The following is a 24459-nucleotide window of genomic DNA, read 5'->3' as shown; positions in this document are numbered from 1 at the left end:
CGTGAAGCGGAAATTGATTTTTAAATGTTTTTTTAATTCCTAGGTGGTTCACTATATTTCTATTAGCATGCTGGTGAACTCCATCAAGCACATTATATTTATAGAGTACACTCTTTGATAGCAGCGCTTAGCCTTAGCAACCCGACTGCTAGGGACTGAGTAACATTCACATTGATTGGTGGGCTCTCGGCACTTTGGCCAATGAGTGAGCATCTTCTTGTGGTGTCCGGTGAGTAAGGTGGCAAGTTGTCGAGACACCAAGAGGCTGATTAACGTGAGTAGGGAGGGGCAGACTGGGCAGGAGAGGTGGCTGCAGCCGGCCCCCCACATCAGGACACTCGGCAGCGGTTATCGGTCGCAAGCCCGGCTTGAGGCCACAATCCGGGCCCGGCTGCATTCCCTCCCTCTGTCCCCATGTCCTCACCACCTTCCCAGATACTAACCTCTGGCACCTTATCCAAGTGGTAATCCTTCACCTCGGGCGGCCGCTCCTGAGGCCATTCCACTGCGGGAGGCATCGCAGCTGAGTTCAATCGTGTCTACCGGACACATTTACCCAGACGACAGAAATCCTTAGCTGGCCATTCACCTCTAACCCCGGCATGTTAAACCCAGTTAGAGGGTCCCTCCTTAACTCAACAAACACAATGTTTCAATCTGTTAGAATCGTACTACAAAACCAGATGTCTTCATTGACATCCTTGGGTATTTGATGCCTTTTGATGAATATAAAACTCTAGTAGAGGGTAACACGGGGTTTTTGTGTAAACTAGAAGATCTTAAAATTTATCCTACATTGGATCAGCCTTCATTTGGCATGGGGCAATGTATGATTAACTATGATGGTGACTTCACACACTGCATAACATCTTGTAGCCTTAACCTTTTCCATAATCTTCCCCTCCCTCTTCCACACCACCCAGCCCGTACTATGCCTTTCTGATTTAGTTAAGCCCATTGATTTAGTGTGGATTTTACTACAGAATCTATTGTATAGCATGTATTACCCTTGATCTTTGAGTCATACAAGTGCTAGTGACAGTTTCCTAACTCCATAAGACTTGGATGAAGGGACTGAATGTATGGTAGCTAAATTTGCTCATGGCACAAAGATACATAGGAAAGTAAGTTGTCAAGAGGACATATAGTGTACCAAGTGTTATAGATAGGTTAAGTGAATGGCAACCTTTTGGCAGAATGTGGGAAAATGTGAACTTGTCCACTTTGGCAGAAAGAATAGAAAAGCAGCATGTTATTTGAGGGAGTTGAAGAATGCTGAGGTACAGAGTGATCTGGGTGTCCTGGTACATGGATCATGGAAAGTTAGTATGCAGGTGCAGCAAGTGATGAGGAATGTAAATTGAATATTGGCATTTATTGCAAGAGGATTTGAGTATAAAAGCAAAAGTGTTGCAACTGTACAGAGCTTTAATTAATATCTGGAGTATTGTGTACAGTTTTGCTCTCCTTAAGAAAGAATATAATTGCATTAGAAGCAGTTCAGAGATGGTTCACTTGACTGATTCCTGAAGTGAAAGGGTTATCTTATGAAGAAAGGTTGGGCAGGGTGGGTCTGTACCTGTTGGAGTTTAGAAAAATGAGAAGTGATCTTATTGAAACATAAGATCCTGAGGGGACTTGGTGGGAGAGAATATTTCCCCTTGTGGGGAAGTCTAGAACTAGGGGACACGATTTCAAAATTAGGGGTTTCATATTTAAGACGGAGACGAGAAATCTTTTCTCTCAGAGAGTTGTTTGTCTGTGGCATTCTCTTCCCCAGAGACCAGTGGATGGTGGGCCGTTGGATATATTCAAGGCTGAGTTAGAAAGATTTTTGATCGACGAAGCAGTTGAGGGCTATGGGGGGGGCAGACGGGAAAGGGGAGTTGAGGCCATAATCAGATCAGCCATGATCTTATTGAATGGCAGAGCGGGCTCGAGGGGCCAAATGGCCTACTCCTCCTAATTCTCGTGTTTAAAAACCTGCTTTGTTTTACTGTATCTGACTCTCCTTAATTTATTCTATGGGATTATTTTGTAGAGATGAGTTTAAGCACATAAGAACAAAAGGAAAGCTGCCTCATGCAATTGTCAGTTGTTTTAATGGAATACAGTATTGGCATTGCCAATTTTTCTACATACCTTCAATTAGATTGAAACTGTTCTTCAGCTCGTATTGAACTGTTTTTTCTAAATCTGTTTGGCTGATTGCGAGAAATTTAAAATTGTCTCACTGGTATGGATAGAGTGTACTTTTTAAATTGCAGTGGAGACATTTTGGTTTTTCAGAATAGAGGGAACTTTACTGTCTAACTATTTGATTTGAATGCCTGAAGTAGAAAGTATTCTGGTCTCTAGCACTAATATCCCCTACATCAATGCATACAAATAAAGTAAAATGTGAAATAAACTTCAAATTGTTTCTGATGCAGCAGGTAGGCACGTTAGCTGCAGTGCAACCTCACCTTTGTGCCTATGGAGTGTCGTTTTGAACTTGATTGCTTCAAGAGTTTATATTGCAGGCTGCTCTGCCCCACTTATTGTGCAACATTATGCATGCCCAGCTGTTTCACTGGATGTATTCCTGTTCTCCCTGCAGACCTTCCCAGATGAAACTGAACTGTTAGCTAGTGTGGGCATAGGCAGCCTTTGCCTTTATGATATGCCAAGCAAATCTGTGTAATAGATGATGTCCCTCACCAGCAGAGGCAATTAGACCACCTTGTTTATATTGCACAGTGACCCCTGGAGACAGTGCTATAATGTAAATGGATGCAGAGCTGGCAGCGCCCCTCTGGACCCTAAACTTTGGCAATGCAGCTGCAGCATTCTTCAAACTTGATGAGTTGATGCCAGGTACAAATGGCTTCAGTATCGCTTTCTGCTCTACCCCCCTGCCTGGAGCCTTGTCTTGTGTTCTCTCCATCAGACCAGTCTAGAGAATCAACTGAACTTTTCTGTTTACTGATACTGCAGCTGAACTTTTCCACTCGATTGATTTACTGTGCCGTGCCTGGCCTGATAATCTTGTTTGTGGCCTTTTCTCCCTCCTTGTGGACTATGGCCCTTTTGCTATGTGTAAAGTCTGGAAGCTCCAATCTTGGCTGCTTGTGCAGGCAGCCTGAGGGCAATGTGCATCTGAAGATCATTAAGCACTTTTGTGTTCAGGGGTAGGATAAACTCAGTCAGCAGCTATTTTACCAGTCTTGTTCAATCCCTATTTCACATTTTTATTTCGCTCAGAGAATGTATGTCAGCTGACTCTGGTAAAAAGAATTTTGTTTCTATAGTGCCTTTCATGATCTCAGGACATCACAAAGAGCCTTACAGCTTATGAAGTATTCTTTACCATGAAGTCAAACTGTTGTAGGAAATTCAACCAACCTATTTATGCATAGCAAGTTCCCACAAACAGTAAGGTGACAATAACCACAATCTTTTTGTGATATTGATTTAAGAGGTAAATATTGGCTAGGGAAGATCTTTCCTCCTATTTTTAACATCCACCTGAGTGGTCAGATGGGGCTGCTGTTTAACACCTCAGTCAAAAGATGGCATCTCTGGCAGTGCAGCACTCACTCAGTATTGCACTGGTAATATCTACCACGGGGGAGATCTTGGGTAACATTCTCTCTTTTCCCCCACCCCACCCTTCCCCATTCCACCACCCCCCAGCCTCTGGTCATTCGGGCAGTCTGAGGCCAACGCTTCAAGATATCAAACTCGGGGTGAACTGATAATTGAACTTGCCGTTCTTTAAATCGTTTTCAATTTCTGTTGTTCCCCTAAATACTTTGCCTGCTGCCCAACTATTTCTGTCACATTTTGTATTATTTGAAGCTCTTAAAATTACAGCTGAAATAGAACCTGCCCTTTGCTCTCTACAAGGATTGTTAGCATATCATTGGAACTCTAGCTGCTGCTCTGTAACATGCTGCACCTACAGTGGATCAAATAACAATTGGATTAGAGTGCGAGGCTAGAAATCTGTTCCTTTCTCCCACTCATACTTTCTGCCTTCCTCCCTAAAGATACTGATTTGCTCTCTGGATGCAAGCAGCCTTTAGTTCCTCAGCTGCTTTTTAGGTTTTGGTGAGTTATTTAACCACGGGAGGTATCCCTGTCGAGCCCGGTCCTGTCCTGCCTTAATGTACATGCATATCAGTTACTAGAGATTATAATGAGAATCCTGGCTTACGTGTGCAAAGTCCGCAGGGTGCTGGAGGATGACTGGAGCCCCTGGAACTTTACCACTCCCCCCTGTTCCCCCTCCACACAGGAATCTGAATCTTCACCAGCGAACAGGAAAAAAAAGCTGAATTTGGAGGTGGGGGTGGCAGGGTGGTGTGAGCTGGTGGAATAAAGTAGTGGTGCTAATGCTTACACCATGAATATATTCTTTCCAATCTGTTTCAGTCCAATCACATGGTTTATTTATCAGCTCCTCAGGATTGGATTCCTGTCCATAAGTCTCTGACAGTGTTAAAAGCACATCAACACTATGAAATTTGGTACATTATTTGTTCGATGAAAATTACAATTTTTGATAACATTTTCCATTAAGATAACTTTTTTGGGTTAATGTTCTCCCTTCCCCTTCCCCCAAACAAAGTGTTAATTCCTTACTGGGGTAGGGTTCTCCTCTGGTATCCCAGGCATGTAATCTGTATTCATGTGACACTGAGACGGTTCAATTCATGGGATAGTTAAATCCTGCCTTCACCTGATACTTACATATACACAGTTTCAGTGGAGGCCATCAGTAATAATCTGGACCAAGAACCAGGAGTGCAGAGGCCATTTGGTGGCTCCACTACTATCTCCACTGAGACAGCGCATGGAACCAAGGAACTTCTGTAAAATCCTTGTATAATGAGACCCAATGCCATTGGCAAGGTTTTCAACCTGATAGAATACTTCCTTCTACTCATGTAGAACACTAACTCAACCTTTCTGCTCTCATCTTAGAAAGAAAATGTTCCTGGTTGGTCTGACAGGTGGGATTGCCTCGGGGAAAAGCACAGTTGCTGCTGTGTTCCGTGAACTTGGGTGTCCAGTTGTGGATGCTGATCAGATAGCAAGACAGAGTAAGTTTTGAATGCTGTGGATCCAAGCTTTTTATGTTGTGAAGCCTGTGTTACAACTGTAAAGATTGTCGTTTCTCTTTCTAGAAGCAGTATATCCTCTTGTCAAAGTACAAGGGTGAATATGAGATATTGGTCCATAACTAAGCTGAAAAAATGGAATACATGGTCTGTAGGGGTTATTACTTTAATCTTGCCTTCAGGTGTAGACTTGCAGTTGACATTAACTATCACTGCAATGAAAATCGAAGCACAGTTCTTGTAATGTTCTCTAACAGAATCTGCCCTGAATGTCACCAACAAACTACCTGCTGGAAAGAAACCTGACAACAGAAGAAACTTTGCTGATTTTGTGCAAACCATGTGTAAGTCATTAGCTGGATTAAAAAAAATAAATCACCATCCCTTTCCACTCTGATTGGAACCCGTACATGGGTGGGAACTGAATATCTGTCAGAAGTAAATTTATCCCATTTTTCTGTACCGGCCCCGGGAGTGTTTGATGGGAACAGTGTAGAGACAACTTTACTCTGTACCTAACCCCGTGATGTACCTGCCCTGGAAATGCTTGATGGAACAGCATGGAAAGATTGTTGCTCTATATCTAAACCTTACAGCACCTGCACTGTAAGTGTCAAGGGGCATGGTAGAGGGAATTTTAGTCCCTCACTACCTCATGCAGTAGCTATGCTGGGATATTGTAGGGGGTGCTTTTCTCTGTATCAAATACAAATTGTATCTGCCCTGAGAGAGTTTAATGAGACAATCCTAAGAGAAATTTACTCGACATATGGGAAGTACAATTTCAAAATTGGGGAATGTGGTTAATACTGAGGAAAAACTGCAACAAAATACAAGAGGACATTAAGCTTGCTGAATGGCCGTGTAATTGGCAAATTACTGAATTGTGTTGTTTTGTTTTCTGGAGGAAGGATAAAGAGGCCACATAATGCATGGAAAATGAGTCTTAAATGAGGTAGAGGAGCAAAGAGATCTAGGGGTTCATTCATTCACAAATCACCAAAAGTAGCAATGCAGGTTAATAAGGTCACCAAATAAGGCAAACAAAGCACGGGTTTATTTCTAGAGGGATAAAATTTAAAACCTAAAAGCTGCTTAACTTGTACAGAAGCTTAGTGGTGATCTAATAGAGTTTTAAAAAAAATAAGTGTATTGATAGGGTATATGTCGAGAAGTTGTTTGCACTTGTTGAGGAGACAAAACTAGCAACCATAAATATAAGATAGTCATCAATAAATCCAATCAAGAATTCAGAAGAAATTTCTGCACCTAGTGAGTGGAAACAATAATGAACTCAGTGCTTCAGGCTGATAATCTGTTTCATTCAGTGCATCAGATCAGCAAACTGCAGCTATTCACATTGATCTCCTGGGCTGAATGGAGTACAGTTTTATAGGTTCTTTCTGGTCTGAAGATATAATCTCGATTTCTGACGCATCAAAAGCAGAATGGTATTGTCCTTTTAAGTTTATATCCTTATCAATCCTTTTTAATCATTCACAGGATGTTGCATTGCTAACAGCATTTATTAGCCATTCCTAATTGCCCTTGACGGTGTAGGAATCCCCATAGTACTGTTAGGTAGGGAATTCTAGGATTTTGACCCAGCGATGAATAAGTTTCTAAGTCAGCATGGTGTATGACTTGGGGAGCAGTTTGGAGGTGGTGGTGTTTCCATGCACCTGCTGCCCTTTTCCTTCTAAATGATCAAAGTTATGTATTTGGAAGGTGTTGTCGAAGAAGCCTTGGCAGATTGTACAGTGCATCTTGTAGATGGTAAACACTGCTGCCACAGTGTGCCTGTAATGGAGGGGGTGAATATTTAATGTTGGCTGAGGTGTCACTTGTGGAGTGCTTTGTCTTGAAATAGTGCTGAACTTCTTGAGTGTTGTTAGAGCTGCATTCATTCGAGCAAGTGGAGAATATTCTATCACGCTCCTGACTTGTGCCTTGCAGACGGTGGACAGGCTTTGGGGAGTCAGGAGGTGAACTCCCAGCCACAGAATTCCCAGCCTCTGGCCTGCTCTTGTAGCCACAGTATTTTATATGGCTGGTCAGTTCGTTTCTGGTCAACAGTCACCGCCAGGATGTTGATGGTGATGGAATTCAGCAATGGTAAAACCATTGAATGTCAAGGGATGGTGGTCGGACTCTTATTGGAGATGGCCATTGTCTGGTACTTAAATGACACAAATGTTTCTTGGCACTCAACAGCCCACATAGTACACCATTCACAAAGATTCTAGCAGCCAGTTGCTGGTAATCTGTTCAGCTTGCAATCTTTACATTTACTTTGCCGCAGGTGTATTCTTGGTGTTGTTGCTATTCCGTTTCCTATTTCCGTGGATAGAACTGAAGAAAGATCCTCACCTGATCCATGAACTCACCTTTTCTCCTTTCTAATGCTGGCAGACTGGTTGTTGTTCCCAGCATTTGCAACTTTTATTTCAAATTTCTATTTTAAATATTGTTTTGCATTTCCTGTGTTTAACAGGCTACAATTTTTCACACCCCAAAGATATTCTGTACATGATTCATCTTCACACATTTGAAAAACGATTGACCTGTTCCATGACTTTGTCATTTCACAACTGATGACGAACTATTTAATTTAGAATACTCATCCGATTATTTACCACAACATTTCTAATTCTAAGTAGAAAGAATACAGACTCTATGACACAAGATAATGCTAAGCTATCTGAGCCAGGGGTCAAAATATTTTTTCCCCTGAATGCTGTTCTTGAGATTTTCTTGCGAGCTCTTTTTACATTCTGACACTGACTCCTTTATTAGGTGATACAGGTGCCTAGTGACATTACCTTCTGTATTTCTGTTGATTTTTTTTCAAGGTAGCACAAATACCATAGTCTATGTGTGATATATATATATATTCCTGACCTATGAATGTAACCAGTCCACTGGGTGCTCTGCATAACTGGTGGTTAGAAATTACTTCTTTTGGATTGATATGAAAATCAAAGGGATGAGGATCCTGTCTTCCAATTTATATGGAATTTTATAGTGCAGAAAAAGGCAATTGACCTAACTGCTTTCTGCTGGCATTTATGCTGCATAAGAGCCTCCTCTCCCATTACTTCATCTCATCTTATCTATATATCCTTCTATTCCTTTCTTCCTGTTACAATCCCCGTAGAAAAGAATGTCCAAACGGCCCCAGTGAAAGGAACTGATGGAAAGATTTCACTTTTTAAAAAACTTTTATTGTAATAAACAAACCCAAAATCAACACAAAATTAAGCATGAATTATCAGACAAATGATTTTCCATTAGAAATATGGATTTCACTCAAAATAGTTAATGCATCAAGGATAGATCTCTCAACTATCTCAGCATCACCCCCAGCACAAATGTGGCAGCACATGCTGTCTTAAAGCCTGTCAAACTCTGCTTCCAGTACATAGGACTTCTCACTTTTCCCACTCATTGATTTGGCCCTCGAGCAACTTTATTCCACCTGAGGGCCCCGGCTGTCATTAACACCAACAAGGTGCACTTCTACAAACGCTCCCTCTCTTGGGTCACGACAGCCCTGGTGGCATAGTTTTCCAGAGTTCTTTTTCAACCAACCAACACCACCCTGGTTCATGGCCTGGTCACCTCTGGTAGAAACATATGAACAGGAGTAGGAGTAGACCATTTAGCCCATCAAGCCTGCTCTACCATTCAATTAGATCATGGCTGATCGCCTACCTCAATGTCACTTTCCCGCACTATCTCCATGTCCTTCGATGCCATTAATTTCCAGAAATCCATCGATTTCTGCCTTGAACATGCTCAGTGATTGAGCTTCCACAACCCACTGGGATAGAGAATTCCAAAGATTCACTACCCTGTGAGTGAAGAAATTTCTCCTCATCTCAGTTTTAAATGGCCTCCCCTTATCCTGAGACTGTGCCCCCTGGTTCTAGACTCACCAGCCAGGGGAAACATCTGTACATTCACCCTGTCACACTCTGTAAGAATTTTGTAAGTTTCAGTGAAGTCACTCCTCATTCACTTAGCCTGCTCCTCTTGAAGCAAATACTCAGCTCTTTTGCATGCCTGAGCCATCCATACTGCTTTTAGGTTTCAGTCCCTTTTAGCTCGCTCACACATTGCTTCACCAAGAGCTCCAGGAGTTCTGTTTTCTTACTGCCAAACGGAAATCTGACCCTTTCTTAGAGGAATTTGCTGCTTCTCCTGAGCACCAGGAGTTCTGCATATCTGTGCTCTGGAGACCGCCAGCAGAAATTCGAGCGACCCCCCCCCCCCCCTCCCCTCTCCCCACACCCTTCCAATTAGCTCTGTTTGCTTTTTTGGTTACCCAGCCCTCTATAGCAACATCAAGTTACCAGGTCACTTCTCAAAAATGACCTCACAGCTAGAAACTTCAATTACACATTTCTTTCCCAGAACTAGCTTAGTTAGTTTCACTTTGGGTTAAGGGAATATCTCCCAAATACAAACTTTTTGTTAAGTGCAGAGTTCATCACATCTGTCGTATGTTTAGCTAGCTTTCCCTTAAATGCATCCAAAATAGTTACCTCAACTGCCCATGTGATAGTGATGTCTCAATGGGATACCGATGCTTACATCGAGAAATCTAAATGCCTGTAAAATATCTCCTTAAATACAAGGCAGCATTGAAATCAGTTTTGAATAACATGCTGGCTTTGATTATTTACTTTACAAGATGGTCAGTTTTGTTCCAATTGTTTTTCTCACTTCCCTGATGGCATAGTAGCTAGTAATATAAAGATGGAGAGTAAGAGTTTCTATAGATATTTAAATAAGAAAAGAGTTAACAAAGTCAGTGTTGGTCCTATAGAGAGTACACTTGGGGAATTGATGATGGAAAGTTGGGAAATGGCGGATGAATTAAACAGGTATTTTGCTTCAGTCCTCACGATAGAGGACATAAGTAACGTCATGGAAATGAAGTTTTAAAAAGGTAAACACGGTTTTTTAGAGAAGGATAAAACAATATAGACCAGAAGGACTCTGATTTGATCCTTGCTATGTGCTAGTTCGGCCAAGATGCTCTGCTGCCAGATACGTGCCTGTGGACAGGGGAAGTTTGATTAGCTATGAGCTAAAATACCTTCATTTGTATGATCGTTTCTGATTGTGAATGATGGTTGCCTGATCAAGGTATTGGGATGACCACCATAGGGGACTCCCCTACCCCAGTAACTTTGTGTTGAGGTAGTCAGGGAAAATAAAGTGTTGAATTCACATTGCTTTTAAAATTGCCAGGCGATGTTGTGAATTTTGTAGAAACTGAAATAACTTCAAATTGGGGATGGAGGCCTTGGAGTGATGGCATTCTGAACAGGCTGGAATTGTAATGTGGAGAAGTTAGGTTAAACTTAAATCAAACCTTGGTTAGACCACACTTTGAGAATTGTGAACAGTTCTGATCTCTATATTATAAAAAGAATAAAAATTTGAGAAGGTGCTAGAAAGATCTGAGGATAATACCAGAACTGGGAGGCTATACCTTTTCAGGAAAGATTTAACAGGCTGGGACTTATTTTTTTTTTACTCTAGAAAAGGAGGTACAAGGACGAGGAGGACAGAGGTGTTTAAGGTTTTGGACAAGAGATACAGAGGGATGTGATGAAGAACTTTTTTATGCAGCAAGTGGTGATGACCTGGAACTCGCTGCCTACGAGGGTGGTGGAAGCAGAGACAATTAAGTACTTCAAAAGGAAACTAGATGGGCATTTGAGGGAAATAAACTTAGGTGGATACACAGATAGAGTAGGAGAATGGGACTAACTGGATTGCTCTACAGAGAGCTGGCATGGACTTAAAGGGCTAAATGGCCTCCTTCTGCGCTGTAAATGACACTGACTGAGGTTAGACCTAATAGAGGTCTTATAGGTTATGAAAGGATTTCATAGGGTAGATGCAGCAAAGATGGCTCTGATTGCAGATGAGACCAGAGCTAGGGACCATAAATATAAAATAGTCACAAATAAATCCAACAGGAAATTCATGAGAAACATTTTAACCAGAACATGTGAGAATGTGGAATTTATATCCAAGGAGTAGGTAAGGTTGAATAGCACACATGCATTAAAAAAGCTGGGAAAGGGAATAGAAGAATTTGTAACTATGAAATGTACAATGAGTGCTTTTACTTATTCCCCATAAGTTGTTGAGCCAGACTCTCCAGCATACTGGGCAATAGTGCGATCCTTTGGTGAGGAGATCCTGCTGGAGGACAGAAAAATCAACAGGGAGAAGCTGGGTAACGTCATCTTTGGCGATGTGGAGAAACGTCAGCTCCTGAATTCCATCACTCATCCAGAAATCCACAAAGCCATGCTCAAACAGATCTTTAAATACTTTATACGAGGTAAGGTGCGAGCTGCAAACACTTTGCTTTTACTTGCTGTTACTTTTATGCTGCAAAAATGTGTGTCCTCTCGGTGTTATGGGTACTTCTGCCTATAGGTTTGCATATTTTAATTTTTATCCCTATGAATGTAAGAAAATGTCAAACAGGAAAAGACCTACTGGTCATCCAGTCTGTCTCCTTTAGTCATAACTCCTTATCCATAACAATACAGTCATTCCGTCCCTACCCACAGCCATGTAGCCTCCTGGGAGAGGCAAAAAGACCGAAACCCTGATCAGTTAAGGACAAAAAAGGTCTGAAAAAATCCTCCCTTTTGACGATCAAAACTAGCCCAAGGAGATCACATTGACCCTGAATGTTACTGTCCTGATGTGCGAGGTGATCTTAGGCCTAGCCAGAAATGGGTCCTTCTTTCATTTGAATATATGCAGTGAATTAGTAATCATCACAAGTCAGGAATTTGAGCAGGTCCACTATACTCTGAGAAGAGAAGAACTGCCATACTTTTATATTAACTAATTCTTCCCTTGCATTACTTGTAATTGTGATCCCTGATCTTCCCTAACCTATTCGGTTGAAATAATTGACAATCTCTCTCCCTCTGGCAGCCCCTCAAAGAGATGAAGGCGCTTGCTACAGAGCCTGTGGCAACAGCTTGTGCGTGGAGTAATTGAATGTGGGGGAACTGTTGCGCTGCAGCTACCACAGAGTTCTCCTACTCCTAACACCTGCCATAGGTGTATCAGAAGGATTTATAAGTTGGCGGTCAACCTGCTTGGCCATGCCACGAACACACCTTTCTTGCTTTTCAAGCCCTGGGGTGGGACCCGAACCCGGAGCTTCTGGCTCAGAGATAGGGATGCCACCCACTGTGCCACAAGAACATCTAATTGGCAATCTACTCTGTCATTATTTTAGAAACATCAGTAAATTGCGCCTGAATCAAATAGACTAACATTAGTTAAAAATTGCTTTACGCACATTCATACAATGTAGGTAAATATAATCCATGTGTGCACATTTACTGAAGAGTTATCTGCCAGTATTCAGAAACCAAGGAAGTAAAGCACTCCAACAATCAAAAAATATTCAGGCACTCCGCTCTTCATCTTACCACTTTGCTAACAAATGCACATGCACACTCCATGCAAATATGATTAAAACTATATGCTTAATGATGGTATTTATTACTCATTTTCTAATTTACTGATCAGAAATGTAACTAGTTGCATTGCCAATTAGACAGATGGCTAGTGGTTTAGCTAGTAATATAACCATTTCACTGCTGTACACAATTCTTTTAAGTCAATCTTTGTGCTTATCAAGGCAAAGGAAGCTAACGCTGGAGACTGTAACACTTTCCATTTTGCTATCATGCCAGCATCCAGAATGTCCAGGCAAGGGAAAGACCTACACTCCCTTTATACTGCCCCAATGTTACTTGTTTCCAGCTGTAGAACAGCACCCACCGACTGAACTTGACATTTCCTCGCTTCTCATACCAGGCATCCTGTCCCTTCTGTGAATTAGACTATCAGTTGATGCTACATTAGGGGCTGGACTGTCAGTTGATGCTGAACTGGGAAGGTGAGAATCGTGTTTTTGTGGCCCATGTAGAAACCAAAACAGAAGTAGAACTAAGACTGAGGTTTTGAGGCTTGAGCTTGAGGTGCTTGTTTCTAAATTATTAAACAGAACCTCAAAGGTAATAATTTCTAGATTACAACTATACCCATGTGCAAATTGACATAGGTCAAGCAGATCAGAGTGCCAAAAGTGTGCCTCAAACAGTATTGTGGTTTCAGTTCATGGGACACTAGCACCAGTACTGGCAAAAGAAAGAATTGTTCCACTGGGACAACCTCCACTAAAACCAGCTTAGGTGTAAGAACCCAATAACTAAAGCTGTATATAGGGCATTATGGGTCAGTTGAAGGGAAATTTAGAAATGCGACATGGACCACAACAACTGGATCCTCCCCCTCACACTGCAAGTTCCTGTCCAGCACTGAGCAGATGTCCCGAGCCCTGGCGCTGGACAGGCAACACAGCTGGCTGGACTCTCGCTCTTTGCTGCAGAGAACACTTGTCAAACCCCCTCACTATACTATTCCCTACTACCATTACATTCCTTTTTGCTCTCTCTCTCTCTCTCTCTCTCTCTCTCTTCCCCCCCCCCCCCCCTCCACTTGAAGCCCTAATTCTCATCCAAACAAGCTGAGAGAACCTCAAACCTATTGGACAATTGCAGAGGTTCACATTTGTGCCCTCTGGGTCCCCTTACTTGCCTCACTCGCAGTCACACCCTCATATCCCTGACCACTGACCAAATTAGAAGACGTTATCCTCAGTGATGTGACTGCCTCCTGGTACAAAGCATCCAGGTAACATTCCCCCTCTCTGATGTGTCGCGGAGTCTGCAGCTGAGCCGAAGTTCCTCGAGCCGCAAACACTAATTGCAGACGTGTTTGTCCTGGATCACAATGTTATCCAGGAGCTCCCACATGCAACAACTTTGACACATAGCCTGTACTGCCATCCTTAATGTGTTTTAAATAATTACTTGGTTATATTATTCACTTGTTTATGTTGCTTTTTATATATTTTATTAACTTTAACTTTACCACCAATTTGTACAGTATTTTAAACCTTAGGAATAGAATAGATTTTAGCCACTCACCGGACACTCACCAAACAGCTAACTCCTGGTCCTGTAGTAGAGCAAGGACCAATTCCTACACGGTGAGAAAGATTTAAAAAAAGGAAACAAACACATTTCCACCCCCCCCTCCCCAATTCTTCACCAAACTCCAAGTCTCCACTCAGTTTTCTCGGCTGTATTCGTTTTTCCAAGGAGCCGTAGCAAAATTGAAGTCAATGGGAATTGGGGAAAGCTCTCAACTGGTTAGAGTTATGCCTAGCACAAAGGAAGATGGTTGTGATCATTGGAGGTCCATCATCTCAGCCCCAGGATAGGCCCAACTATCTTCAGCTACTTGATCAGTTATCTTCCCACCATCAAATGATCAGAAACTGGGGATGTTCACTTACGATTATACAATGTTCAGTACCATCTGTGAGTCCTCCTATACTGAAGCAGTTCGTGCCCATATGCAGCAGGACCTGGACAACACTCAGGCTTGTGCTGATAAGTGGCAAGTAATACTCAGGCCACACAAGAAACCATCTTCAACAAGAAAGAATCTAAACATCTCCCTTTGATATTCAATGGCTGAATCCCCTCTATAAATATCTTGGAGGGGGTTACCATTGACCAGAAACTGAATTTGACCAGCCATAAATACTGTGCATTCAAGAGCAGGTCAGAGGCAGGGAACTCCGTGGCAAGAAACTCTCCTCCTGATTTTATCAAAACCTATCCACCTACAAGGCACAAGTCAGGACTCTGGTGGAATGCTCTCCACCTGCCTGGATGAGGGGCTTATGATGTTACAAAGAATGTAGTAAGCCTGAGGATTGGGAGAGTTTTAGAATTCTGAAAAGGGTGACCAAAAAGGGAAAAAAACAAAATATAAGCATTAACTAGCTAGAAATCCATATAAAGCTTGCAAAAGCCTCTACAAATATATAAAAAGGAAGAGTGTAGCAACAACTAAACATTGGTCCCTTAGAGACAGAGACGAGAGAAATATCATGGGGACTTTGGAAATGGCAGAGACATTAAACAAATATTTTCTATTTGTCTGGAAAGTAGACACAAAAAGCATCCCAAAAATCATAAAGCAAGGACAAATGAGAGTAAAGAACTTTGAGTAGTATCAGTACAGAAAAAGTACAAGAAAAACTAATGGGACTAAAAGCTGATGAAACCTGTTGGCCTGCATTCCAGGGTTCTAAAACAAGTGGTGACAGAAATGCACAAGTTATGATGTCCCAAAATTTCCTAGATCCTGGAATGGTTCCAGTGGATTGGAAGGTAGTAAATGTAACAATTATTCAAGAAAGGAGGGAGAGATTAAACGGAACTACAGGCCAGTTGACCAGACATCAGTCATTGGCAACATACTGCAATCTATTATTACCGAGGTATTAACAAGGCACTAGAAAATCGTATGATATGGTTTTACGAAAGAAAAATCTTGTATGGCTAACTTATGAGAGCTTTTTGAGGATGCGACTGACCAGGCCAAATCTTCGGTTTTCTGATCATTGGAGACTAGACGTATGACCAAATATGCATTGCAGGACCCCATGGAAGTCCTGACTAAGTGCTGTGCGAATAGCCTGGGAAATTTCAATTTTGGATGGCAAATGTCTCCAACTCTAACCCAGAGTTGGGGACTTTGGACAGTTCTGATTGTTCTTAGTTGAGTAATTACTCAGGACATGCTAGACAGATTAAAACCAAGTCTAATATCTGGATAATTACATAACTATTCTCCTGCCCGCTGACTACCCCTCCCGACCTGACTACCCCTCCTGACCTAACTACCGCCCCCCTGTTCCAACATCATCTGCCACCCATCCATTCATCCACCCACCCACATTCAAAATGGGCCTTTAATCTTACCATACGGTAGCTAGTGTCATAAAAGGGGGGCATGTCCTGTCTTTTCCCTGACCCTACTCCACTCCAACAGATTTCCCCGAGGGACACTGCGCTGTGCTTTTCTGTGAAGACCGGGTTCGAAAGACCCTGGTAGAAATGCCGAGCAGCGTCCGGTCGGGGGAATTTACGAGCACAGCAGCAATCTGAGGATCGTTGCCCTGACTCGGAAGATTCGGTCCAGGCTCGATAAAGGGGAACCAGCGGACAGATTTGCAAGAATCATTTGACAAGATGCCACATAAAAGATTATTGCAAGGGGTAAGGACTCATATGGTTGGGAGTAATATATCATTAGCATGGATGGAGGATTGGTTAACAGACAGGAAGCAGAGAAATGGAATTTTTTTTATTCATTCACAGGATGTGGGCCACACTGGTTTAAGCCAACATTTATAGCTCATCCCTGATTGCTTTTGAGAAGGTGGTGGTGAGCTGCCTTCTTGAATCGCTGCATATAGTGTAGGTGCGCCCGCAGTTCTGTTAGGGAGGGAGTTCCAGGATTTTGACCCAGCGACAGCAATGTAATTCCAAGTCAGGATGGTATGTGGCTTGAAGGAGAACTTGCAGGTGTTTCCATGTGTCTGCTGCCCTTGTCCTTCTAGATGGTAACAGTTGTCTTGTAGATGGTGCACACTGTTGCTGCTGTGTGTCGGTTGTGGATGGGCTGCCAACCAAGCGGGCTGCTATGTCCTGGATGGTGTCGAGCTTCTTGTGTTGTGGGATCTGCGCTCATCCAGGCAAGTGGAGAGTATTCCATCACACCCCTGACTTTGGCCTTGTGGATGGCGGACAGGCTTTAAGGAGTCAGGAGGTAAGTTACTTGCCACAGGATTCCTAGTCTCTGACCTGCTCTTGTAGGCACAGTATTTATATGGCTAGTCCAGTTCAGTTTCTGGTCAATGGTAACCCGCAGGATGATGACAGTGGGGGATTCAGTGATGGTAATGCCATTGAATGTCAAAGGATGATGGTTAGATTCTCACTTGTTGGAGATGATCATTGCCTGGCCCTTGTGTGGCGTGAATGTTACTTGTCAGCCCAAGCCTGGATATTGTCCAGGTCTTGCTGCATTTGAACATGCACTGCTTCAGTTTCTGAGTAGTTGCAAATGGTGATGAACATTGTGCAATCATCACTTCTGACATTATGATGGAAGGAACATCATTCATGAAGCACCTGAAGATGGTTAGGTTTAGGACACTACCCTGAGGAACTCCTGCAGTGATTTCCTGGAACTGAGATGACTGACCTCCAACAACCACAGCCATCTTCCTTTGTGTTAGGTATTATTCCAACCAGCGGAGAGCTTTAGAACCATAGAACACTACAGCACAGAAAACAGGCCATTCGGCCCTTCTAGTCTGTGCCGAAATATTATTCCGCTAGTCCCATTGACTTGCACCTAGTCCATAACCCTCCAGACCTCTCCCATCCATGTATCTATCTAATTTATTCTTAAAACTTAAGAGTGAGCCCGCATTTACCACGTCAGATGGTAGCTCGTTCCACACTCTCACCACTCTCTGAGTGAAGAAGTTCCCCCTAATGTTCCCCCTAAACCTTTCCCCTTTCACCCTAAAGCCATGTCCTCTCGTGTTTATTTCTCCTAATGTAAGTGGAAAGAGCCTACTCGCATTTACTCTGTCTACACCCCTCACAATTTTGTAAACTTCTATCAAATCTCCCCTCATTCTTCTACGCTCCAAGGAATAAAGTCCTAACCTGTTTAATCTTTCCCTGTAACTCAACTCCTTAAGACCCGGCAACATCCTAGTAAATCTTCTCTGCACTCTCTCAATCTTACTGATATCCTTCCTGTAGTTAGGCGACCAGAACTGCACACAATATTCCAAAGTTGGCATCACCAATGTCTTATACAACCTCACCATAACATTCCAACTCCTATACTCAATACTTTGATTTATGAAGGCCAGTATGCCAAAAGCTTTCTTTACAACCTTGGTCACCTGTGACGCCACTTTCAGGGAATTATGTATCTGAACTCCCAGATCCCTTTGTTCCTCTGCACTGCTCAGTGCCCTACCATTTGCTGTGTATGTCCTACCTTGGTTTGACCTTCCAAAATGTAACACCTCACACTTTTCCGCATTAAATTCCATCTGCCATTTTCTGGCCCATTTTTCCAGTTGGTCCAGATCTCTCTGCAAGCTTTGAAAGCCTTCCTCGCTGTCCACAACACCTCCAATCTTAGTGTCATCAGCAAACTTGCTGATCCAATTCACCACATTATCATCCAAATCATTGATATAGACAACAAACAACAGTGATCCCAGTACAGATCCCTGAGGCACACCACTAGTCACAGACCTCCAGTCTGAGAAGCAATCATCCACTACCACTCTGTCTTTTCCCACACAGCTAATTTCGAATCCAGTTTACAACCTCTCCATGGATATCAAGTGTCTGAACCTTCTGAACTAACCTCCCATGTGGGACCTTGTCAAAGGCCTTACTAAAGCTTTCTCCCTGATTCCCATTGACTCCAGTTTTGCTGGGGCTCCTTCATGCCACATTCTGTCAAATGTTGTCTTCATGTCAATGGCAGTCACTCACTTCACCATGAGTTCAGCTCTTTTGTCCATGTTTGAATCAAGGCTCTATTGAGGTCAGAAACTGACCCTGGCAGACCCAAACTGAATAAATGGAGCATTTTCAAGTTGCCATTCTGCAAGTAGTGGGATGCCACACGGTTTAGTGCTGGGGCCTCAGCTATATTAATAACTTAGATGAGGATACAGAGAGTAAAGTATCTAAATTTGCTGTGTATGCAAAGCTAGGTAGGACAGCAAATGAGGACAACACTGAGGCTGCAATGGGATATAGACTGGTTAATTGAGTAGGCACTAAGGTGATAGATAGAGTATAATGTGGGGAAATGTGAGGTGTTTTAAATGTTGATATTCAGAGGGATTTGAGTATCTTCGTGCATGAATCACAAAAGGTAACATGCACGTACGGCAAACAATTAGAAAGGCAAATGGCATGTTGGTCTTTGCAAGGGAGTTGGAATACAAAGGTAAACCAGAGGCCCAGGCTAATGACTTGGGGATAAAAGCAAAATACTGCGGATGCTGGAAATCTGAAACAAAAACAAAAATTGCTGGAAAAACTCAGCAGGTCTGACAGTATCTGTGGAGAGAAAGACAGAGTTAACGTTTCGAGTCCATATGACTCTTCATCAGAATCTGTAATGACTTGGGGACATGGGTTCAAATCCACCATGGCAGCTGATGGAATTTAAATTCAGTTAATTAATAAAAATTTGAAAGCTAGTGTCAGCCATTATGTCATTGATCTGGTCCCTTAGGGAATGAAATTTGCCACCCTTAACTGGTCTGACCTACATGTGACTCCAGAAGCCTAGCAATGTGGTTTACTCTTAACTGCCCTCTGAAAGTAGCAGGCCACTCAGTTAAAGGGCAATTAAGGATGGGCAACAAATGCTGGCCTTGCCACATCCCTTGAAAGGATGGAATAATTGTACAGGACTTTGAGACCACACCTGGAGTTCAGTGCACAGCTTTGGTCTCTGTAGCTAAGGAAGGACATGCTTGCCTTGGAAGGAATACAGAGAAGGTTCGTTAGATTGACATCTGGACTGAGAGGGTTGAGATTGGATCTTTGCTATGTGGAGTTTTGAAAAATGGGAAATGATCTCATTGAAACATAGAAGTTTCTGAAGGGGCTTGACAGGGTAGACAGTGAGAGGCTCTTGTCCGTGACTGGAGTGTCTAGAGCTAGGGGCACAGTCTCAGGATAAGAGGGTGATCATTTAGAACTGAGGCGAAGAAGAATTTCTGTACTCAGAAGGTTGTAAATCTTTGGAGTTCTCTATCCTGGAAGGTTGTGGCTGCTGAGTTGTTGAATATATTCAAGACTGAGATAGATAGATAAATCCTTTGGGAATCCAGGAATATGGGGATTGGGCAGAAAAGTGGAATTGAAGTCAAAGATCGACCGCGATCTTATTGAATGACAGAGCAGAATTGAGGGGTTGCATGGTCTGCTCCTCCTGTTTCTTATATACTTGATACTGTATTGTGTACTAGATTGTGTTAATTAATGCTGAATTGCAGGTGGTTGGTGCAGAGTTATTGCTGATTTGTGCTGTGGGATTATGGTCATTAAGGGCAGCCAGCAGAGAGGTGATACTCCCAGCCCATGAGTTAGAGCTGTTTTTGAAACTAGTTTGCTGGAGCGTAAAGACCATCATCTAACCCACTCCCTGATTAATTTACCAACCTATCTGCATTTTCTCTCTCAAGTTGTAATTTGTGGAGAAAACAATGCTATCTGAGGCCGCACAGGCTAGAAACTGATTGTTTGGTCTAGCACAGTACAGGAGTGTGACCTTCTTGTTTCCTTATCTGCAGGATACCGGTATGTTATCCTCGATGTTCCACTCTTGTTCGAGACTAACAAGTTAGCCAAGTTTATGAAGCACACTATAGTTGTTTACTGGTAAGTTTGTGTAAAGCTGGAGAAAGCCAGTGGCTTAGTCACTTGATCGCACTCAATAGTCTGTGTACCAGGGAATTGTAGGCATCTTTTATCCTCTTCCTGACATCCCCAGTTTAAGTTGGTGCCGAAGCAAGGTGCCCAGGGGCATTGGCTGGTTTGAAAAAAATCTCCTGTACGCTGAGTGGTCACTTTTGGGTCAGGGTAGAGGGGGGCATATTGTGAGGCACTGTGCCCTGAACACTATTCTCCACGCCCAGGAAGTGAGTGTTGACTGGCCATTTCTGCATAGAAAACATTACAGAAAAGCCCTGTACAGCCAGGAGGATGGAAGTTAAGGAGCTACATAACAAACAGGAGCAGGAAGCCTGTTGGAATCTTAGTTTTCCCCTTTCCTGACTTAATGCCCCAAGAGTTGGCACCTGCTCAGATCAGCTAATTCAGCACAGAGCAGGAACAAGACCTGACTCTTTCTGCTTTGTGTAGCTTGATACCAAACCACTCAGATTTACCCATTGATTGACTGGGACAACATGTAAAATAAAAACTCAATGATTTATGGAATGGTAAAACATAAAAGGCCAGCCCATCATGCCTGTGCTGGCTCTTTGAAAGAGCAATACTGCCACTCCCATTCTTCCCCTGTGGTCTTGTAGGGTTTTTTTTTCCTTTTTTCAATTATTTATCCATTTCTTGTTTGCAAGTTATTATTGAACCTGCTTCCCCTGCCCTTTCAGGCATTCCAGATCTTAACATCTTGTTGCATAAAAAAGAATTCCATCTCCTTCCTGGTTCTTTTGATGAAGTCTTGTGTCATTGTGCCTGTTCTTGTGGCGTACGGCTGACTGCTGTGTTTTTGTTGTGCCATAGTGACCCTCAGGCCCAACTGACCCGGCTGATGAAACGGAATAGTTTGACGCAGACGGAGGCGGAGCGGCGCATTGGTGCCCAAATGCCATTGGAGCAGAAGCGGAAGCTGGCGAGCCATGTGATCGATAACTCTGGGGACAGCACCAGTACGCACCGGCAGGTTTGCAAACTGCACTCTCAGCTTGAAGACTCCCTGGATTTTTTAGCAGTCCGGTTACTAGCCGTGGTCACTCTCTCAGGAATCGGAGGGCTTCTCTGCGTTTTGATAAAAAGGTGCATTTTTTAAAATGAAGGTCTGCTCCAAACCAAGATAAAGTAAGGACAGATGCTTCATTTTCTAACAAGAAGATCCGATGCAAGATTGGGATATAAAACATAAGGTGGAAGTGCTGTTTGCTGAACAATCTTCAGTTCTATCTCTCTCCTTTTCTCTTCATGATAATTGTCATTATCTTTTATCTATATCTGATATTGCAGAGAGACACTCTGAAGAGACCTCTGCCAAATTATGGATAGTCAGAATCCTGCTTCTGCTTGCCAGTTTCTCGGGGCTAATATATACCAATCAAGTAATGGATTTTCCAATGTGTAGAGATCCTGTTTGCAACACTAATGGTCACTGCAGTTTTTAACTACGCCGAGTGTTTATTTGGATATCAAAGATAGGCAACTGGATGCTGCTTACTTCCTTGTTTAATCTGAGTGAGCACTCGGGAGATGTTTGTGAAAGTGGATCTTGTGTAAGTTGCACTCTGTGGCCTATAGGTAACAGACTTCACTGCTGCCTCTTTAACTAGAGCGACCAGGGTGAATCTAAAGCCCGGCAACATTATCGCACCAAGTGGACGCTGGGATTTCTGATCTATCGCCTGTTTATTCCAGGGAAAAGTGTGGCTTGCTCAAGGGGAAGGTGTAATGCATATGGTGGCACAGTGTGTAGATTTTCACTTAACCACATCTGCTGCCCAGTTCTGTGGTTTAGAATAATGCTGTGTCAGCTGTGCTTTGTTTCACTACGGTCTTACACACTTTGCAGCCACTTTCTTCTGGCAGGTGAGGTGGGTGTTGTTGGTTGTTGATGGTTAATACATTTTTAGTAGTGCACTTTATTTTATCTGTTCAGTTTCCTTCCCATGATATCCATGCCAAGTTTGGAATTTTGAATGCAAGACCAGAGAAATGAACCTGTGACCTAAATTCTGTCTCTATGCAGTGTATCCACACTGGATTGACAGTGTGCTGAATCCTGTAAGTGGTCTGGCAGGAGCTCGTGAACCAGCAGCAACAACATACAACATTTGTAAAATCATATGGAAGAATTTCTCACCTTTTGATTTGTAATTCAATAAATGATATGGAGAGCCCTGGCATATGGATTTTTCTGCTAAATTGACATCACACAATTGACCTTTGGCTATAACAATCAGCACCCTGGCCTGATTTACCAATTCCATTAAAGCTGATGCAAATCGGACACAATGTCAAACAGGCTGCCCCTCTGCCACTGTCCATTTTACCCTATCATCAAAGAGCAGTATCACCCCCAAAGCCTCCTGAAGCATTGCTTTTCTTCATACCTGTTTACTGAGTATCCATCATGGTATTTGTGGGATTCTTGTTTATTCAGATTGGGTAATGGGCAAACCCAGCCAGTCTCCAGTCAAATAAAGACTTGATTTTTAAACAAGAGGAATGTACAAAATACTTCCCTTGTGCGGCCACCATCTCCAGGACTTACTTTTCCCCCTTGAACCAGTGCTGTGACTGCCCTGGGAATGGGTGCCATCACTCTCCAGTCACATGCCCAAGTGGCCAATTCTTAATCTAAATTGTGATTGCTAGCAGGTCAACCATAGGCAAATTCACATCCGAGTGCCATGTTGTCCTCACCTAAGGCTAGTGTGTATTTTCCACCTGGGTTACTGGATAATGGTTATTCTCCTCCCAAACCCAGGGAAGCTCATGTCGATTGTAACAGCCTTTTACTGCATACTGAAATTGGTTAGCTCCATACACTGAGTCAGTTTTTTGAGAAGGAATACTTTATTCTTCTCTAGAATTACAAGCTTTACTGATTGACTTTTCCCATTCCTAAGATGGCCCATTTACAGGTCAAAGTGAAAATCCTAAATTGTCAAAATACACACAAGTGGGATACATCCTCCAGGGAAAATGGATGTCCTTGCCGCTTCAGTTCAGGGTGAATTCTTGGTTTCAGGACAAATGACAGATAGAAATTAAAATCAAACAGTGGGGCCTTGAAGCTTCAATTTCTGTCAATCTAGTTTAAGCCTCACAATGTCCTGTGTGTATAGAGATGCAGACCCGTCTTCCCCATGTGCATTCTCTGTAATTGCCAGCATAGGAAGCCTTTGATTGAGTTGCTTTCCCTGAATTTGCCTTTGTAAATGAAGTCCGACATATATAAATAAACCTGCATTGTCCTGCCTTTGAATCAGTTTAAAAGGAATAGTATTTGTGGCTGAAAGATCTGTTGAAGTTATTTTGTGCTTTGCTGATGTCATGTTTTGACCTAAACCAATCTTTAAGAAACTGCCTCCTGCTGTGTGTGTCAGTGTGGGTATAATCTTCAGATAGCCTGTGCTGATGACATTTGGCATTTTCTCTCCCTTGAGTGTTTCAGCGGGGTAAGGTCTGCTGTGTAATCAGATCATAATGCTGCAGACTGGCCACGTTATCAAAGCCATGCTGCAGGAACAGCAAATGTGGACCAGCTTCATTGTTTTTCCTGCAGTTTCTGTTTTTATTTCAGATTTCCAGCAACCACAGTGTTTTGCTTTTGTTTTGGTGTTTAATTCACTGCCACTCCTCTTCCAGGAATACCTACCTTGAAGTCCTGCTCTTCTCTCCAATGGGATTCTCTTTTCTCTCTTTCACCATGTCCATTTCCCTCCTGGTGTTTGATAATGTTTTGGTAAACACCTTAGCAAAGTTTTCACGGCCATGTTTCCTTCCTCAGCGACTGTCTCGGTCTCCGACTTACCCCACGTAGATTCCAACTGAAGTTCCATCCCTCGTGTTTCAATTCCACCCAGGATTACAGG

The 24459-nt window shown here is 42.7% G+C and overlaps 1 protein-coding gene across 4 annotated transcripts; it reads left to right on the top strand.

Annotated features, from left to right (window-relative positions):
* The first annotated feature begins 66 nt into the window (after positions 1-66).
* dcakd (dephospho-CoA kinase domain containing) lies at positions 67-23849 on the top strand. 4 transcript variants are annotated; one of them, XM_078529866.1, is made up of 6 exons: positions 189-274; positions 3291-3460; positions 4969-5087; positions 11269-11472; positions 20440-20527; positions 21395-23849. In XM_078529866.1, exons 3-6 carry the CDS (start codon positions 4976-4978, stop codon positions 21678-21680), a joined length of 690 nt encoding a protein of 229 aa, XP_078385992.1. In that variant the 5' UTR covers positions 189-274; positions 3291-3460; positions 4969-4975; the 3' UTR covers positions 21681-23849. The 4 variants fall into 4 exon arrangements, with proteins under 4 accessions (XP_078385994.1, XP_078385991.1, XP_078385992.1 ...); XM_078529867.1 differs by lacking the exon at positions 189-274 and adding an exon at positions 2330-2856; XM_078529868.1 differs by lacking the exon at positions 3291-3460 and having other exon boundaries at positions 67-229.
* Positions 23850-24459: the final 610 nt, after the last annotated feature.

The sequence above is a fragment of the Cetorhinus maximus genome, chromosome 25 (assembly GCF_964194155.1).
Source record: "Cetorhinus maximus chromosome 25, sCetMax3.hap1.1, whole genome shotgun sequence".
NCBI classification, from domain to species: domain Eukaryota; kingdom Metazoa; phylum Chordata; class Chondrichthyes; order Lamniformes; family Cetorhinidae; genus Cetorhinus; species Cetorhinus maximus.
The sequence above is the reverse complement of the archived record's forward strand: the minus strand, read 5'-3'. Positions and strand labels throughout refer to the sequence as shown.

What these genes read in the sequence shown, in the direction of transcription:
- dcakd (XM_078529868.1), top strand. Translation starts at nt 4,976, where the DNA reads ATGTTCCTGGTTGGTCTGACAGGTGGGATTGCCTCGGGGAAAAGCACA. An exon ending in TGATCAGATAGCAAGACAGA is followed by an intron (nt 5,088 to 11,268) that starts GTAAGTTTTGAA and finishes ATTCCCCATAAG; the next exon opens with TTGTTGAGCCAGACTCTCCA. An exon ending in CTTTAAATACTTTATACGAG is followed by an intron (nt 11,473 to 20,439) that starts GTAAGGTGCGAG and finishes CCTTATCTGCAG; the next exon opens with GATACCGGTATGTTATCCTC.